The 18,973-nt window shown below is 46.6% G+C and overlaps 1 protein-coding gene across 1 annotated transcript in view; it reads right to left on the bottom strand.

The window, feature by feature from the left end:
* fat2 (FAT atypical cadherin 2) overlaps window positions 1-18,973 on the bottom strand; it is a 93,917-nt gene that overhangs the window by 15,378 nt on the left and 59,566 nt on the right. The window contains exons 16-22 of the mRNA XM_023959404.2: window positions 17,726-18,115; window positions 10,250-10,461; window positions 9,357-9,494; window positions 9,131-9,274; window positions 6,859-7,056; window positions 6,164-6,761; window positions 5,882-6,082 (exon numbers count right to left, since the gene is read on the bottom strand). Of these exons, the coding sequence (XP_023815172.1) occupies window positions 5,882-6,082; window positions 6,164-6,761; window positions 6,859-7,056; window positions 9,131-9,274; window positions 9,357-9,494; window positions 10,250-10,461; window positions 17,726-18,115 (1,881 nt within the window). The remainder of the gene's footprint in view (window positions 1-5,881; window positions 6,083-6,163; window positions 6,762-6,858; window positions 7,057-9,130; window positions 9,275-9,356; window positions 9,495-10,249; window positions 10,462-17,725; window positions 18,116-18,973) is intronic.

Genomic DNA, 18,973 nt, shown 5'->3' with positions numbered 1-18,973 from the left:
GGCTGTAAGCTAGCAGTAGCGCATGTAAACAGAGAGCTATCAGCAACAAGGGGGAGATTTCCAATGAACTCCTGCCGCTCTGCAGAAACTATGTCCTAGAAAACCACACTGGTTTTTGGATTTCGGCCATAAAAAAAGCCTTCTTGTGATCTAAAGATGATGGGAGTGAGATGTTAAAGAACTGTGATGTCAGAAATACCTGAAGAAAACTAAGAGACTTTAAAACAAAAAAAAAGAAAAAAGATGTAAATAATGAACAAAAATAGACACTTTTTAAGAAGTAGTCATAGAATTGGGCAAATATAACCCTTTAAGTGTGAATGTTTGAAAAAAAAAATCATTCTCAAGTGAGCAAACTAAACTGGTGATGCTGGTGTGTCAGGAACTAAAAATCATCACTGCACGTTAGTATGAACCACCTCTGTTCACACCTATAGACGACAGATCTTTAAGATTTCTGCTTCACTTTGCTGAATGACTCATCTTTCCTTATATTTGCTCTGTGTTTAATGTATTTCAAAGAATAAATCCCTGATTTATTTTCTTACAGAACCCACATTTCACTTGTAACCCTTGTTCTATCCTAGGCACTTTAACGTTGGGAGTGGGGTCATCTAGACCAGTGTTTTTCAACCTTTTTTGAGCCACGGCACACTTTAACCTTGACATAAATCCCGCGGCACACCAGCACCCCCCCCCCCCCCCCCCAAAAAAAAGCAGAAACTCATAGTCTGTTTTGATCTACAGCCCCCCCCCCCCCCCCCCCCGGCAATCTGACGTGCATTTTTGTGATAATTGTGGCAGAAAAAGCAGGAAGTTGCAGATGTTTTTCTAAGAGATGTAATAAAAGTTAAGTTACATACAAACTGTATGTTCGTTGTGTTTTCAAGACGCTGTCCCTTTAAGCCAATGCATCATGGGAGATGTAGTGTGAAAACTGCGAGAAAACGGCAGAAAGACTCGCGTCTCTGAGCTTCATTGTTTTGTTCACTTGTTCCACGGTCTGATACCGGATTCTGTGGAAAGCTACACCGCTAAAGACGAGCTTTAGCTGGTATTTTTGTTGGAACTGACTGAGTTATGAGCTAAATTGGAACTAGGAAGTGGAGACTTTAACCACTTCTGATTGGTCAGACTGATGACATGTGATTAAGCCCCTCAAGAATGATTGGTGGAGTCGTGGAGACAGTAAAAGCTGCGGGACTTTTCCTTACACAGTTATAGCTGCAGCTATTTCGCGTCATTCTTATCAAAATGTCTTTAATAGAATCAAATAAACACAAAGAAAAAAGTATTTTATGATCTTTTATATTCCTAACTACTCAGTGTTTTATCAGGGCCTGTTTGGATGAACAAAGAGCTGATATCCTGGAGATGGAAAATGTTTTTAGATCAGTTAATGAGGGCAATTTTCCACGGCACACTTGACCATCTCCCACGGCACACTAGTGTGCCGCGGCACACTGGTTGAAAAACACTGATCTAGACCCACTAGACAGTGCTCTGAACCTTTTTTCTTCAATGATTTGTGATCTTCACTGGTGTCCATGGATTACATGAAATCTTTCCACCTTTATCCACCTTTGTCATGGTAGGGAGAACACGTCAATGGAAGGGGGGGGGGGGTCATCTAAGATAGCACAAGGGTTAAGAGACTTAAAAAGTAATTTTCAGAAGTTTCCCTGAAGTTCTGGGTTGAAGCAGCACTTTGGCATTTCACTGATCACACGTGCGTGTTTTCAGATGAAACGCCTTTTTTAAAGAGCTTATCTCCAAATCTCCACGGAGACGCATTGTTTCTGAGTCAGCGTACGAAAGGCGGCGAGAAGCAAATCTTTGATTCCTGATCTAACAGACGCGTCTCTGAAGGAAAAGTCAAACTCTAACATTTTCCTTCATCTTCATCACCTTTAGCCAAAAGCAGAAAACGAATAACACAAACAACAACAAAGACCTGGACAAGAAAAGGACAGGAGAAAGTCAGGGATTTCATGGAGCGGCGGATCAGAACCCAAACCAAGTGGCTTTTCTTAGTGTCTAATGTGAAGGTTTATCGATGCCAGGAGGGGGGAGGCGGCTCACCCTCCAGCTCATCCAGCAGAGGGATCTGAAGGTCTGAAGGAGGAATTCTGCCTCAAAGGTCACAGCCCTGAAGAAAAGCCGTCAATGCTGTTGATCTGCGGCTCTTGACAAACTTTGGAGCGGCGGCTGAGAAAGTTGGAGCGGAGGCCACCAGAAACCCTTCAGGTCCTCGCCTGGGAGAAGGCTAAACGCTCTTCAGACACGTCAGTGGTGTGACGACGCCGTCACCACAGGACCAAAGGATCAATGCGAGGATGCTCCTCCTGGACTCCATCCCTCCCCTCCCTGAGATCCCGTTTCAGGATTTGCACTCTCGTTGTGAGCCACCAAGTTGATTACGGTTAAATCTTTGGTTTCCCCCCGTTCTGGATGATTTATTTACTTTTTTGGCTGCAACCGTATCCATCGCTGCTTTTTCAACCCAAACGGCGTCTGAAACTCTGATCTAGATGATCTCCTCTCCAACAGGAAGCTTTGTCTCCCCTGCGATGATAAAGACACCCTCAGTGATCTGCTGCATGGGAGTGTCTCCACAATAGAAGGCCTCTTCAGGTCATGTCACTCGGCGATACAGCCGACCCCCCCCCCCACCGTTTAGAAAACAAACCCTGAAAATGATTTTATTATGCGCCCGCGTTGAAAAGATTTCCTTCAGATTCATCCTTTGAGCTCCTCTGACGCCCTGAGCCTCCCAAACCTTTGAGACGTTGAGGATGAAAGCGGAATGGCGTTTCGGAGGCAGGGATGGCGGGACATTTCAGAGGAAAACCGCTGCCGTCTTCCCGCATCACCCGCAGCAAGCTTGGATTGTGTGAGCGCGGCGCTAATCCTCGCAGGAATGGGAATTAAATATTTGAAGACGTTCGGCAGGCTGGCGCCTCCGCCGAGGGGCTCGACACGTCTGCCAGCCGTAATCAAACTGATCTGAGGGCATATTTACAGATAAAAGGGTTGGGAGTGATTTATAGTAAAGACGGGAGTATTTACATTTTCCTCTCACTTTGTGCAACAGAAACAATGATGCACAAAGGAGGAGCGCCGATGCACCCTGGTCCTGCTTGACTGAACGTCTGCAACGGCAGAAATGATTTTTATTCCTGTGAATTCATGCAGAGCTGACAGCAATAACACGGGATACGTTCCCATGCGCCGCTCACGCCTCATTGCTCCTGGCACGCTGCTTGAAACCGAAAACCGCCGACCAACTTCGGCGTCCACGTGGCCTCGGGGTTCCACTAACTTTGAGTCCAGATCAAGAAAAGGGGTTTTCAGGAAGTACAGTCGTTACAGACGGTAAAAAAAGCATTTCTTTGCAACGGTGAATTCAGGTTTTTATTTACTTTGTCATCCAAACACCTGAGCTCCTGAATCTTGATGAAACCTCTACAAGATGACAGAAGCATAAAACAACCCTTCGCTTCTAAATCAGGTGGGATTTTTCAGAGGATTTGAGTTTTTCCTGTGACAAAAATCAATGTTTAAATCCTTCTCCTGGAGGCAGCAGCCTAGAAACTGGCGTGAAGTTTGACTGGAAACAACTAGAAGGCAGAAATTCTTCCATGGATCCCGCAAATATTTGTATTTTTATGGCCCGCAGCAGCGGCCACTGACTGCAAGGACCAGATTGTTTTCGCAGTTGGAACAATTTCAGAGCCTTTCAGCGAAAATTTGACCCCCGCCAAATACTGGAAAAGTCACCAAAATGTGCACAAACCTCGGATAAATTGAAAAAGAATTTTCCAAAAAGACAACGTCACCACCCTGAAGACGATGACCGAAATATTTTCCCCCAAATACAGTTACGAAACCAAAACACACGTGTCGAGGATATCCCAAGAAAGTTTTGAAATCATTATGGGATGGCCACACCACCATTTTGTGGCGAACTCTGAGAATTGGAGATTTTTGTGTTTTTCCACAATATGGGAAAACGACACTTTTGTTTGAGTGATTTTCACGAAATTGCAGACACTTGCTGCCAGCTCCAGTCTACAAACACCACAGAAGTGTCGTTGACCTTTAACCTTGGGAAAAGGCCGCCATCTGGCATTTTGAAAAAAAAAACCACCTTTAGCAGCAGGTACAAACGAAAACTTGTCCTAGGGATTTTAAGCGATCGTCTCGTAACATCTTAGGCATCCATAGCAAAATGTTGGAATTAGAAGTTGTTGATTTTGAACAACGTGTCTGTGGAGAATTCACAACCGTTGCGATCTTAGCTAGCTCGCACATTTGTTGTGAAAATGAAATATGCGACTCCCTGGCCCACACTGAACAAAACGATGTAACATAGGACATGATCGATAAAGGAAAGTGGGCGTGGTAAGCATTGCAAACATTACAAAAAAATGTGCTGACTCTGCAAAAACGAGAAAATTTTTTTTTTTTTTTTTGAGAATTGACTCACAAAACCAATATATCCTTGTCGGCGACATCCAGAGGAAGTTTTGAAATCATTACAAGATGGCAACACGACCTACGGTTTGGCGGCATTTTGTGCCAAATTCTGGGATTTCGCAATTTTCACGTTTAAACATAATATGGGAAAATGAACTTTTTTCGAGCGACTTTCTCAAAATTTCACGCACAGTGTAGCTAGCACACGTTGCTAGCTACACTCTGGAGTTTCGTCAACGTTTAACTTCAGGAAACTGGCCGCCATGTTGAATTAAAAAAAAAAGCATATTTAATATCAGAAACAAATGTAAACTTGTCGCTGGGATTTTTATCGATCATCTCGTAACTTTTTGGGCATCAATGGCAAGCTACTATGGAAAAAATGTTGCAATTACAAGTTGTAGATTTTGAAAGGTGTGGCGAGCTAGCAAATATGGCGCACTGTAATAACTCCTACGTTTTTTAACGGAATACTGTGAAAATGTAATGTGTGCATCCATGTCTGGAACTGAACATATTAAAACACACTGGATATGGCCATATAAGGCATGAGGGCGTGGTTAGCAAAAAACCTCTGTTGCTAAGGACATCAAAAAGTTAACTTTTTCCGATTCGTCTGAAACTGACGTCGATCTGTTTTAAAAACTGCTTTAAAAACAGAAAACTTCACAATGTAAAATCTACAGCTATGTTCTAATTCCCACCCTTACCCTTATAAAACTATATAGTTCACCAATAAGTATTAAGTAGGGAAGGAATTCGGTGCCCAAATTATTAGCTGCCCACCGCCGTGCCTGACTGGTGATAAAAGAAGTTCTTTGAGTTTATAGCTGCCAGAGTTAGTTTTTTTTAAACCATTTTTTTGTGTTAAGGTTTAAAATTGAAAAGAAAACTGCTCTTTTTTACCCCACTGCTACTTCAAACCAGGTGGATAGTTGGAGTTCTGGATCAAAAATCTCGGCCTTTCTGGAAAATGTTTAGATTCTACGTCATCCAGGTCAGACCTTGAAGATTCATCTAGAAGACCTTTTCACAGCAGACATTGTTCTTTGTGTTCTTTGTTGTGTTGTGTTCTTTATTTCAATGTCTTTTCTGAAATAAACTCTTAATATCCTGCCTGTCTTTCTAGTAACTTAATTAGTTTTTCTGTCCTTAATGGACTTTATGAGGCAGCAGCTTCTTCTCCAAGGTTCAATCATCAGGTTTATCTGATGAGAAAAGACAAAAACTTGATGTATTTTCTGCGTGGTTGAGAACTAGCTGAGAGCAATACGCTCTCAGACATCGGGCTGACATTTTTACATTTTAGAGTCCGTCTGATCTTCAGGAGCTCTGTTCCTGCTCAGAGATGCTTCTCTGCTTCTCTAGGACCTTCTGAGGCAGCGGTGCTCCGCTGACGTACCGTTACAGGGGCAGACGCTCTCCCAGCGGTGCAGTGGGGTGATGTAACTGGCTCTGTTGGTGGAGAAGAGGCCGAGTGTCTCTGATGACAGCAGCACGGCGTTCCTGCAGCCACGCGGGGGGCAGCTGCTACCCAGACACCCGTTATGGCTGACCCTGAGAATGCTGAGGCCCAGAGAGTCCTCGATGTCCGAGACGATCCCTACACCGCAGACACATCACTGTCACACACTGACCAAACCAGAGCTGGTTTACTGAATGAGCAGATGTGCTGAAGCCTGACCTGCAAGCCTGGTGGACGGAAGGGCCCGGGGAAGGCCATCTTCGGGCTTCCAAATCAGCAAGACCTCCAGGACCTCGGGGTTCTTCAGCTGCTGCATGCTGGCCAGGAGAAGCTGCTGTTGGGGCAGACCCACAGCCTGACCCAGGCTGCGCTGAAGACCCCTCCAGTGGTCCCCCAGGAACTCCTCCGCTTTCACTCCAGCCAGTACCAGAGTCAGGCCGGAGTCCAGCGCCCTCTGATTGGCTGCCCACACGTGAACTTTAACCCCAGCCCAGACGGTAAACTTCCCATCGCTGACGCTCACGTTCAAAGCGTATGTGCCGTCCTCCAGAGTTCCTTCAGCACAAAGCTTCCCGTTGTTGGCGTCGATGGAAAACTTGTTTCCGTTATCCGGTGTCACCAGTTTGTAGATCAGCACGTCCTGCAGGTCCTGATCAGCTGCATGGACCCAGCCAATGACCCGGTTCGGGAACTGGCCTCCGGTGGTGGTGATGAAGACCTCCAGCGGCGTGACGGTGGGAGGATACTTGCTCTGCTCGGTCACGTTGATGTTGACTACACAGATGGAGGACAGAGGAGGATGGCCGCTGTCCGTCACCTGAAAACCATGGCAGAGATCAAACCGAGCAGGTCAGACCAGAACACCATCTATGCAGAAGAACATCCACATCCCTGCGTCTGCACGGAAAACTAACCTGGATCTTCAGCTGATGGTGGGCTTTCACCTTCTTCCTCAGAGGGGCGGAGAGCGACAGCAGACCGCCCTGATCCACGTGGAAACGGCGGTCCTCGTTGCCGCTGACGATGTGGAAGGAGAACGGCGGGCCGTTTTTGGGCATGTCCCTGTCCATCACCACGAGCTGCAGGATGGTGCTGCCGACGGCCTCGCCCTCCTGCAGGAGACCGACGCCGATTCAGACTTTCCTACAACTTTGATCAGTTTCAAACGCGTGGAGAACAAGGAGGACCTTCGAGAACGCCGTAATCATCCTTTGGGGATGTTGGATGGCGACGTTTTTTCCATTAATGACAAGCGGAGCTCCTTGTAAGGGTTTTAACAACAGCTGTTGTCATGGCCAAATGGAGGACATGAAAACTATTTGACCCCCTTTTTGAACCCTCCACAGATCCAGGGCAGTGAAGGTGCATCTTTTTCTGGCAATTTATACTTCAAGTATAATACTTCGTGTTAACCAATCGATTCTCAGTTTTACTCCTCTTACTAATCCCAACTTTTCAGTGGTTGCCATGGTAACATCTTTACGTGAGCATAGTCACTCACCGATTTAGCGTGATGATAATTTTAAGGAGTTTTCAAAACGTTCGGGGTATCAATAATCAACCGATGCACCAGAATAGCCTTTTTTTTTTTTATAAGAGAGGGTTTCAGCCTTGACACGTCATCAGATCAGTGTTTCACGACGTTCGCGTCAGACCGCCGTTCATCTTGTTAGAAACAGCCTTTAGCGCTGCAGTTTACATCCATCACGTCAGAACTTCAGAACCAAGCCCGAACCCCGGACCAAATTATTTACAGGAAGTCAAGCCGCTCGCTGTGATGAATTACCCTTCCCATCGCAGAGCCCCCCCTTTTAACGTGCAGTTCCTTCCAAAGTAAGCTATTAATCCAAACCACAGCGCACTGAAGGAGATGGATGTCAAGAAAGGAAAACAATATGGAGGTAATGGGATACAAGCGTGGCCCCTGATGCAAGGTCTTTGAGATTTCAATTACAGCATGCATCACAAGACATGTGGGGGCTTTGTTAAAGGACCCTTCCATCAGCCCGGGGGACAGGAAGGCAGCATCGTACCGGTGCTGGTGATGGAGATCCACCTCTCTGCACACAGCCGACCACGTGTGGAAAACAAATGATAAACCAATTCAGGGAGTCGAACCACGGAAGCACTGGTTCTGTTGGAAAATGTACTGAATCAGAGCACATTTAAGACCGTTTTTATGGTTCGAGAAGAGGTCACTCCGACCACTGCTGTGTGGGGAAAACACTCAAGCTCAGGTCATTATGGACACCGGGGGACTTAACAGAAAGAAGACAGAAAATAATCCAGATCCAGCATATTGTGGTCCAGATTAGCTGCTGTGAGTAAACCCTCAGAGATGCTACAGTGGAAGAGTCCTTCCATTCTTTTCCAACTGGATCAAAATGAATGTTTATAGTTGCTGCTGCTTCTTTCTTCTAGTCTAGATGGATTTATTCTGCTGTTGCATTTAGAAACCTTTTGAAGATTTTCAGAGTCGTTTGAGTTTCACCTTTTAAAGTTTCCACACAGAGTCATGCTGGGAAGCAGACGTGGTCTGCAAATTTTCCAGTGGATCTTCAAGTATACTTCCCCAAAACACGTAAAAAAAAAAAAGCCATCCAGCTACTCTAAACAGGTCATTACTGCAAAAGGAGGGAGAATGAAGGCTGGTTGACCTGCAGCATCCGACTGCAAAGGTGACCCCCAGCAGTTTCCATCTATCAGGTCAGTGCTGACAGTGACCTGCACCCGTCAGAGATGGATGCGCAGGAACGAGCAGATGGAACCACCGTCTCTCAGTTTCCAACAAGACTCTGGACTGAAAGGAGTCTCCAGATCTGCAGCAGTGACACCCGATGGCGAACCTGGAGTGTGTCAGCGGGCAACACTCAGATCACCAGAAACGGTGAAGCGGTGAAGGAGTGAAGCTGAAGGTCCATCAGGACCATCTCCTGTGATGCATCTCCGGTTTTGGCTTCAACCTCATGTTTGTTTTCTTGCAGTTGTTGCTGTGGAGGTTTGTTCCTCCACAGTAAAGTGTTGAAAAAGAGCTTGTAAATAAGAATATTGATCAACTGAGTCCCACCGATCGAGAGGATTTGATGGGTGAAAGTAAAAGTTTGCATGTCTGATGCGTTCAAAAACAGAGAAGCGATCAGAACCGTTTGAAGGGACCTAAGGGGACCGTACGGGTCACGGTCATACCTGCAGCAGGAGATGGTGGTTGACCTGAGAGAAGACAGGGGGGTTGTCGTTAACGTCACTGACGGTGATGGTGATGAGGGCAGCCGACGACAGCGGGGGGCTGCCTTCGTCCGCCGCCTGCACCGTCAGAGAGTAATGAGGGGTCTGCAGACACAAACATAACATTTTCTATTTGAAACGTGTTTTTTTTCCTCCCCGGTCTTTAATTTACGAGATGCACACCGACCTGCTCCCTGTCCAGAGCGGTGCGGACGGTGATTTCTCCACTGCGATGGTCTATAGAGAACTGCTGCAGAGGGTCTCCACTCACTATGGAGTAGCGCAGGAGATTATTGATCGGACCATCCTGATCAGTGGCTGTCACCTGTAGAGGTGGAGCAGGTACAAATCACATGTCATCACCAGAACCAAACCAGAAGAGTGACAGCAGAGCAGCACAGTTTATTCTCAGTGTCCTCCTAATTGACACATTTATGATAAAACAAACATTAGTTTTGCGGTTTAAGTTTCTTTTAGTGTCTTTTTGTTTTGCTTCCTTCTATTTTTCTTTAATGACATTTTGTGTTTTACTTAAATCTGCTTTGTTTTTGTTGATTTGTTTCCCTGAAAAGACTAAACATTCAGAAAAGACGGCATGGTTTAAAAAAGCCACCCGTTTCAAATCATCTTTATCGTTTGTAGCCGTGTGACGCTCTAAGTGTCTCAACATGGACAGGTAAACTGATGGGAGGCAGATGGCGGCGCAGGCGAAAATGTCGACGCTGAAGCGCCGTGATTCCAGACTCATCCAGCTGTGGCGCCAACATCAGCGAGCTGCTGAACTGTGTTATTGCTGCGTTATCTGCCGCTGGTCCGACGTGACAGCCGACATGCCTGCTGACCTGCAGCAAGCGTGTTCCATCTGGTTTGCGGCTCGGATGGTCTCCGGCTGTCCTGTCATCACTCTGTGCCGTTATCAATACCTGCTGAACGCTGTCAAGCTAGTCCAGAAGTCCAGACCTTCACTCATGATCTGATTTGAAAAAGCAGCTGATCTGAGTGTTCAGTCTTCCTGTAAGTTAGCGTCGCTTCTGCAGATGTTTACCCTCTGAACCATGCAGGACTTCAGTAGAAACTCACCTTCATCACCAGACTTCCTGGTGTCAGGTCCTCGGATATGTCCACGCTGCGGTCGCTTTGTCTGAACACTGGCGCGTTGTCGTTGACGTCGGTCACGTTGATGATGATGGTGGTGATGTCTTTGAGGGGGGACTTGCCTCTGCTCCCCTCCACTGACAGGAAGTATTCCCGGGAAACTTCAAAATCCAGCGGCGCCATGAGGGTCAGAAGGCCTGAAAGGAGAAGATGCTAAAAGACTCAGTCTGACTGGACGCAGAAAATCAAACATCATTTGTGATGTGAAACATGTTTGACATGAGTCCCATCTGGACACGTACCCCCACCTTCTCACTCATGTTTAGAGTCCCACACCTGTGATTTATCCTGACGAGGAAATGCAAGTTGATGCATCAGAGTGAGGCATAGCATTTCTGCAGCTAGCAGGTGTGTTTGACACTTGGGTGTGTGTGTGGACAGGCTCCGCCCTTTTTGTACTGCATTTGAGCCTTACCATGGTGATTAACAACCAGTAAACTTGTTGCTTTATGCTGCTTCATGGTCTTATCCCCCTTCCCCTCCTACTATCACCCTCCTTCCCCCCCTCTCTCTAACGTCCCTCTCTCTTCTTCCCTTCTTTCCTTTTCCGTCCCGTCCAACACCAAAGATCTTCAAACATGATTGAAATTAATAAAGTTTGGCCTCAATTACAAAAGGGGTTTATCCAGACATACCTTTGGTTTGTCTGAAGATTAATAACCCCTCTTGTTAAAGTAAAATATGTCCAACACAAGAGGCCCTCAGCTCTCATCTGTCTGCCCAGCTGTTGGACAGGACAAGGTAAAAAAAAAAAAAAAAAAAGAGTGAGGCATAGCAGGGAGCCTGTGGCCCTTTTAAAGGTTTTTCTTGTTATGAAAGCCACTTGTTTGCGTGTTTTTGATGGACAGCTGCTCATGTTCAGACCTGTGAAGCTGTCTGGACGTATCAGACTTCAGGAACAGGAGCTGCTCCGGTCTTTGTTCATGGTGTCCAAACCAGCTTCAAATCTCTGTCCTGCTGCTGAAGAACTTACTTCTTTTCTGTCTTAAATGAAGAACTTTAAACGTAAGGAATAATTCTCAAAACAAAGATGTTTTCATTTTTAACTGTGATGAGATAAAAAGTGACCAAGAGGCGTGTTTTCCTCATGTGTGATGTTGCATAAATGCTGTTGATGTATGAAGTGAGGAACATGCAGCAAACCGACTGTTCTGAGAGGCTGATGAGTGAAAAATGTCACCTTTAGTGTTTCTTTAAAGAACAAACATGTTTTTAAAGGATTTCTTTGAGCTCTTTCTCCTCCACGTTTCCTCTCATCATCGCTCCGCTGCAGCTCTCGTCACAGAGGAATGCAGAGTCAATAATATGCAGAGTGACAGGCTTTAACGGATGTTCAGGGAGGCGCTCTGGATGTTAACAGCGGCGATAAGTGATGTGTGGGGGGTCATGTGACCAGCCCCATAAACCCTCGTTTTTGAGAGCTCAGTTGTTTCATCTTTCATGAACTGTAAATCTCCGAACGGCGGCCTGCGTGTGCTCGCCGTCATCCACGTGTGGAGTCCAATTTGGATTTATGAAGGCAGTAAAAGAGAAATCGTTCAGTGGCTCCGCCTCCATTGATGCAGCCTGTCATGTCCCGTCTCAGCTGGACCCTCTGCTCCTCCGTCACATCATACAACTCTGATGGGCTTCATCTGTGTCTTCACATGTCTGTTTGGGTGTTCCTCTGTGTTTGTGTGCGTGTTCCGTCATAAAATTAGCTGAAATCTTCACAGATGTATCAGGAGTGAACCACATTTAAACCAAAGAAGAAGTACGAATAAATCACACAAAGATCGACACGTGTGTGATTATTGAGCTGTTTATATGCAATTCATTAGTGATTCGTGTGTCAATTACATAATCATATCATGATGTGTGGGTCGTATACGCAACATAAGATCCAGAACTCTGTATGGACCGACTGCTAAATCAGACGTTTGCAGGAATACCTCTGATCTTTTTATCTCCTGAAACCGCAACAACATCACTGAATCCCAATCACTGAATCAAAATCATTGAATCCAGATCACTGCATCCAGATCAGTAAATCCAAACCACTGAATCCAAATCATGGAGTCCAAATCGCTGAATCCAAATCCCTGAATCCAAATCCCTGAATCCAAATCGCTGAATCCAAATCACTAATTCCAAATCATTGAATCCAAATAATTGAATCTAGGTAAAGGAATCCAAACCAATGAATCCAAATCACTAAAATTCAAATCACGGAGTCCAAATCAGAGTCCACATCACTGAATCCAAATAACTGAATCCAAACCACTGAATCCAAATCACGTAATCCAAATCCAGATGGTTTGATTCGGTAAAAATGTGTTTGTTTCTCGTACTCTGAGTGAGAATTTACCCCCCCCACCCACCACCACCACCACCACCACGCAGCAGCGGTGAATCTGCTGCTGGAGCTCCTCGCCCCCAGCAGGGACTGAATGTGTGTGTTTGTGTGTGGTGGTGGTGGTGGTGGGGGGGGGTGCTGCCTGTTTTTCTGGGCTGCCAGCCAGTCTACTGAGCCGCATTTCATTAAGAAAGCAGGATCCAATAAAAACAACCACCTCCGCTCCAACCCAGACCCTCCAGGTTTGAACAAGTTCAGAATCGTTAACTCGCAGCGCAGGAGTCACTTTATTGATCCCCAGGACTGATCACAGAGACCTCTGGTCCACCCAGTGTGATGGAAGATGCATAATTAACTTAGATTTCAAGTAGATTTTGTTTTCTATCGATTCTCTGCTGTGTATCCATCCTCCTTTCCGTCCCACATTCTGTTTTCAGAGTTTTCATTGTCTTCCCTTCTCGATCACGTCGTGAGCAGCATCCATGTTTACGTCATATTTGAACCTAAACCAGTCCCACTTGGAACAACGTGAACTGTGTTTTCTCCTGAACCCGCTCTGTACTTCAGGGGAACGCCGTCGGGTTTACCTGTGGGACTAATCCAAGAATTTATTGACATAAGAAAATGTTCCTTTTTGGATCAGAATGTCATATTAATCTTCTGGTTTTTCAAGTGTAAACTTTGTCAAAGATTCCCAGATTTGATGGTTCAAAAGAGAACTGGAATTCCCAACGGCGTTGTGCTCCGTCTCTGTGCCTGTGCACCGTCAGTAATCCCGCTAATGTGTCAGATTATTGTGGTGGCGAATGGTAAATCCTGCACAGAGCACCTTTGATATCAGCCCCCTGCTGTTCCCTCCTGCCAGCTTTCATTTCTGTGTTTTGCTGGAAGCAGTTGGAGCTGGTCTTGCACAGCGTGCAGCCTCTTTCCGCAGAGAAAAGCAGTGCGGTAATTTGTCACTGAGCTCCTGGTTACCAACAGGCTTGTTGTCATGACTGAAGGTCTGACAGTCCCAGTGAAGCGCTGTGAGAGTATGAGGCTGCAGAGACCAAAAAAAACACCAAACAAAGCAGAACCAACGTAATTCACAAGATTCCTCTGACTTCATCTGAAGATTTAAAGATTGTTTGAGGGAATTTTCACCTAGATTATTACTATTTTAACTGTTTTTTTAGTCAAAACATTTATGGGGACCAACAGAAGAGATGGATGAGTTTTAGTAAAAACAGGAAGTCATTTCCCATCTCAGTAACCAGGATTCCAATCTGATCCAGGATAACTTTAATCTGGGATAATCCAAATCGGTGATTAATAAGGGGGTAGATTTGACCAAAAATGCTGAATTATTGTTCTTTTTTTAATCACTAAAACTTTGTTTAAACTTATAGAAAAAAATAAGTACGTCTCAGGAAGTAACCACTTTTCTTCCCATCTAAAATATCTTATTCAAACGCCAGAAACTGATGCTGATTATGAAGAACCTGGAGATGAAGAAGTTCTTAAGGAAAACCTTCGTCTTGTCTTGGTTCTTGAGGTAGTTTCAACAGTTTCCATGGAAAAAGGGGATATATATATTTTGGAATAATTCAAGATGGTGGCCTTTTCTCTGATGTCAAAGGTCAATCAAACTTTAGTTGTGGTTGTAGACTTAACCTCTTGAAACCTGAGTTCCCTTTTAATGTGTTTTTTTTTTATTTCATCGTCACAAGTAATCACATTGAACTTCGGTGGTGATAAAACCCACAATGTGATGTCGTCGTATTTGGACGCCAGGTCTCAAGTTGGTGGCACTTGCTTGAAATCTCGTGAAGATTGCTCAAACAACAGTTTTCATATGGTGGAAGAAAATGAAATTCACGCTTTAACAGGCCAACATGTAGGTCCTGCGGCCATCCAATAATAATTGTAAAACTTCCTTAGGATATATACGTGGGGTTTTGGTTTTATTTCCATTCATCTTCTGTTTGCGTTTCCTCCCACAACAAGCTTCTAAAGAACATGCAGATCTGATTTCATGTGAGGAGAAGGAAGGAAGGAAGGAAGGAAGGAAAGGAGGAAGGAAGGAAAGGAGGAGCAGAAAGATGCTCAGTGCTTCACCTCCTCCTCCTCCTCCTCCTCCTCCTCCTCCTCTTCCACCTCTCCCTGTCCGACCGCACCGACTTTCCTCCGCAGACGTTTGAGGCTTTGCTGTGACGATGCCATGACGGCGAAGCCACGCCAATCTGACGCCATCAGTGGGTTGAAACAAAGCGAGTGTGGAAGGCATTCTGAGGTTTACGGATTGCAGCCGTGTCCTTAAAGGCATCTTGGAGATGTTTGCAGATGATGGACGATCCATAATTCATTTTTTTGCTGAGTCTTTCTGAGCATCAAAAAGCAGGAACTCATAAATGATGCAGAGCGTTCTCAACATCACAGCGAGGGCATCGGTCCACGGGAAAACAACGACTCTGCTTTAATTCAAACGCCAGAAAACTGATTCTGCTTATGAAGAACCAGGAGATGAAGAAGTGCTGAAGGAAAACCTTTGTCTTTTCTTTTTTTGCAGGTGTTTCAACAGCTTCCACCATGTGGGGGTGAATGGTGGCAAGCGTCATCTTCTTGTGCGATCTGAACGCCTAAAACTATCACAGGACTTTTAGGCAGACAGAGCGGAGTGAGGCGTTCAGGAACCGCTCAAACTCTGTTCTTTTGTGTGCTCCCCTTTAAAGCAGCGAACTTCTGCTGCGTTCATGTCTTTGAAGAGAAACAAAGAAGACCTCTTATCCTGTGCAGGCAGGCCATGGCGCTGACTCGCCGTGAGCCGACGTTTAGACGGCGTTGGCCTCCGGTCTGAGGGAAAGTGAAAGTGATGTTGTGGAATGTTGTAGAAGAGGTTTTTTTTTCTTCCTGTATTTATGGATTTAGTTTTTAAGAGGAGAGGTGGGCGCCCTGGGGGGGGTGCTTGTCCCCCAGGAAAGTCAGGGTACGATTGGTGGGGCTGGACCTCCTGCCCCTGGTGGTTGGCACCGGGCCCCTTCCTTGCTGACTGTCTCTCGGCGCTGGGTCGGCTCTGGCCTCTATCTGCAGCTGGCTTTGCCGCCTCCTGACTGCCTGGTTGCCCGGGGGGGGTCTACCCCGGCCGGCTGGGGAGGAGGGGGGAGCCTTCCTCCTTCCGGTTGTGCCCATTCGCCTGCTCCTCCCCGCTCCCACCCAAACAAACGTTGCACACAGGCTCATAGGGCTCCGGGAACGGGATGGGTGGGACATGGTGGCGGGGCTCACTGGGGTCACGTCGGCGCCCGCCCTCCATTCCACTTTTACTCGCCTATTAGACACATTGATTCATCTACTGTGGGGATGGTCTGGTGGAGGGGGGGGTACGGTGAAACATCCGTGCTCATCTTTCACTGCTCCGCCCCACAATTTTAACTTCTTCTTTAAACACACACACAGCAAATACACACCACACACACACAGGAAATGCACACCACACACACACAGGAAATGCACACCACACACAGCAAATACACACCACAGATTGCATGTCAGCACCAAACACACACAGCAAATACACAGCACACACACACAGCACACACACACCACCATACATGGGTGGGGTCGGGGAGGGGGGGCCGGTCTTCACCCACCTGGTCCTCCCAGGGTGGCCAGGCTTGTGGGTATCCTGTCGGCTATGGTGGGGGTCGGGAGTGTTGCGCCGGGGGCATGGTTGGCCGGAGCGGGACACTGTGTGGCGACAGGGGGTGGGGGTCAACCAGTAGATTGTGAGTGTGTGTGCGAGAGTGCATGAGTGAGGACGGACCTGTGGGCTGGCTCACCGTGACCCACTGGGGCTCACCCTCCCCTTTGTAGAGAGGGGAAGGCATTGGGGGGGGGGGGTATGAGAGGAGGGGTCGAGGAACATGGCGGATGAGGAGGGTTGTAGGGGGTAGAGTAGTGGGGGGAGGGGGTGGGGGGTGTACCTGTCCAACACAAAAGGCCTTCAACTCTAATCTGTTTGCTCAGTTGTTGGACAGAACAAGTTAAAAAAAAAGATGTTGTAGAGCAAAATCAGCATCTTCTCAGTGTTTATTTTTTAAATAAACAGCTTAATCTGTAGACTTGACTGTTGCTGAATCCCACAGATTAGCACATGATGGCACAGGTTAGCCTGGGTCAGCACAGGTTCTACCTGCTCCACTGATGGGGTGTGTTTTTTTTCCAAATCCTTTTAAATCAGAAGCAGATGAAACGCCGTTTAAAACGTAGAAAATATGCTGGGCGGGGCCACAAGCTCCATTCTGATGCATCCACTTGCAGACAAACAGATCCGTGAACGTCTTTGTTTTCCTGGTCTGAGCTGGAATCTGGATCGGAACTGGACGCCTGGACAGCGACCAATATTGGTCGCCATTTTTGTTGTTGAGTTGGGGGTGTGAGGGGGCTGTAAGCTAGCAGAAGAGCATGTAAACAAAGAGCTCCAGACAACAGCAATGGGGGCGGGGTTTTCCGTGACAAAAGTCCCGCCCACGACTCAAGTCCTGACGCTCTGCAGAAACTATGTCCTTGGATTTTGGCTAAAAACTGCATATTCATGATAAAAAGACCTCTGGGAACACTGACAATAGATAATCAGGATGATCGGAGGGAAACGTGAACATTTTTCTATCTTCTTGGTTATTTTTTTTTCTCCATAAACCAAAGCCTCATTTACAGATGACAGATTCATTTCTACAGGAAGCGGAGTGAATCTAACTAACTGTGCCTTTTATAGAAGCCAATTTTTCTAAAGAAATTCATAATCTTCCACTCTCTTAGCGATAGCTTTAAAACTGACCTCTTCTTCTTCTTGTTTTAAACTGAAACCACCTTTGATGCAGATCCAGAAATGTGTGATTTGTGTTGTCAGGGCTGATTAGACGACCCTAAAAAAACAAACTAGTCATGCAAATGTTGAGTTAAGGCTGCTTTCAGATCACTATTTTGGTAATGATCTTTGAATAAAATTAATCTTTTGGATCTTTTTAAATATATTTTTGTCTGAAATCCCCCATTTGAACCTGTTGAAATCATGAATCTCTTCTTACCTGTGTGAGCGTCCAGCAGAAACCGCCCGTCCTCGTTCCCAGAAATGATGCGGTACACGATGGCGTCCGGACCGCCGCCGTCTGCGGTGAGCGCCGACACGCTCAGGACCTCTGAGCCCACCGCCAGTGACTCCGGCAGCTGCGCCGTGTAGTCTGAGCTCAGGAAGACGGGCTGGTAGTCGTCCAGGGAGACCACGTCCACCGTCACCGTGGCGGTCGAGTAGAGTTGGCGAGGCAGACCGCGGTCGGTTGCCTTCACTTTCAGCACAAAGGTGGGCGGGGTATCGGGGGTCAGAGGTCGCTCCAAACGCAGGACCCCCGAAAACTCATCCAGGGAGAAGTAGCCGGCATCGCCTGCGATGAGGCTGTACCTCACCTCCGAGTTTATACCTGAGCACAGACAATCAGTCATTCATCACACACACAAAGGTGGAAAAATAAAACTTTATTAACACGCCTTCACCACTTCTGTCCATGAACAGCCTCTGGGATGTTATAAAGGAAGAAAGTTCTCCACCAATCCAACGCCTGAACACTAAAAAAGCTGACTCAGCAAGGCTGACAGGTTTGCGGGATCCAGGATCTGCTGCCGAGACCGACGGGATTAAACTCAGACGGAGATTAAAACCCGTCTGACTGTTTCTCCTGAATCAGAGCAGCCGGAGGATGTGCCAGCAGCTTAACTGCTGGATCTGCGTGGATCAGTGTTAAACTGTCCTTTTGTCACATGTGCTGGTTTCTCCGTCCAAACCCCGACAAACCATCAGACGGCAGCAGACGATGGGCCTGCTGCCTGAGATCCGTCTGTGAGAAAAGTTTGGCGCGAGCGGGGAGGCATGCTGCAGCAGGCATGAGGGAGTGGTGTGCGTGTTCTGCTCTTTGTACCGCAGCTGTTACACAAGCAGAAGCTGCATTTTGTGGGTGTGTTTGTGTAAACTCTGAGCAGCATTTCAATCGCACTTCAAAGCCCTGCAGCCCGTACCAGTGAGGGAAAAAAAAATAAAACAGCCCCCATTCGCGGCCCAATAACTGGAGACCAAAAGAGCATCAGAGGCTGCAAATGAACACAGAACCGCCTGCGGCGCCGAGGCGTTCCAACACACCAGCAACAGGAAAATTGGTCTGGAATCGCCCGATATATGTTCAGCTAAACCGTTTAGAGGGAAGAACGAGAGCGCACAATCAGGAGCGCTTAAGGACAAAAACGAGACGCACACGCCGACTGCCTGGGGTTTGTTTATCTGTAAA

This window comes from Oryzias latipes, chromosome 10, assembly GCF_053564925.1.
Source record: "Oryzias latipes strain Hd-rR chromosome 10, Olatipes_Hd-rR_3.1".
NCBI classification, from domain to species: domain Eukaryota; kingdom Metazoa; phylum Chordata; class Actinopteri; order Beloniformes; family Adrianichthyidae; genus Oryzias; species Oryzias latipes.
Note: the sequence above shows the minus strand (reverse complement) of the source record. Positions and strands in the feature narration are given on the sequence as shown.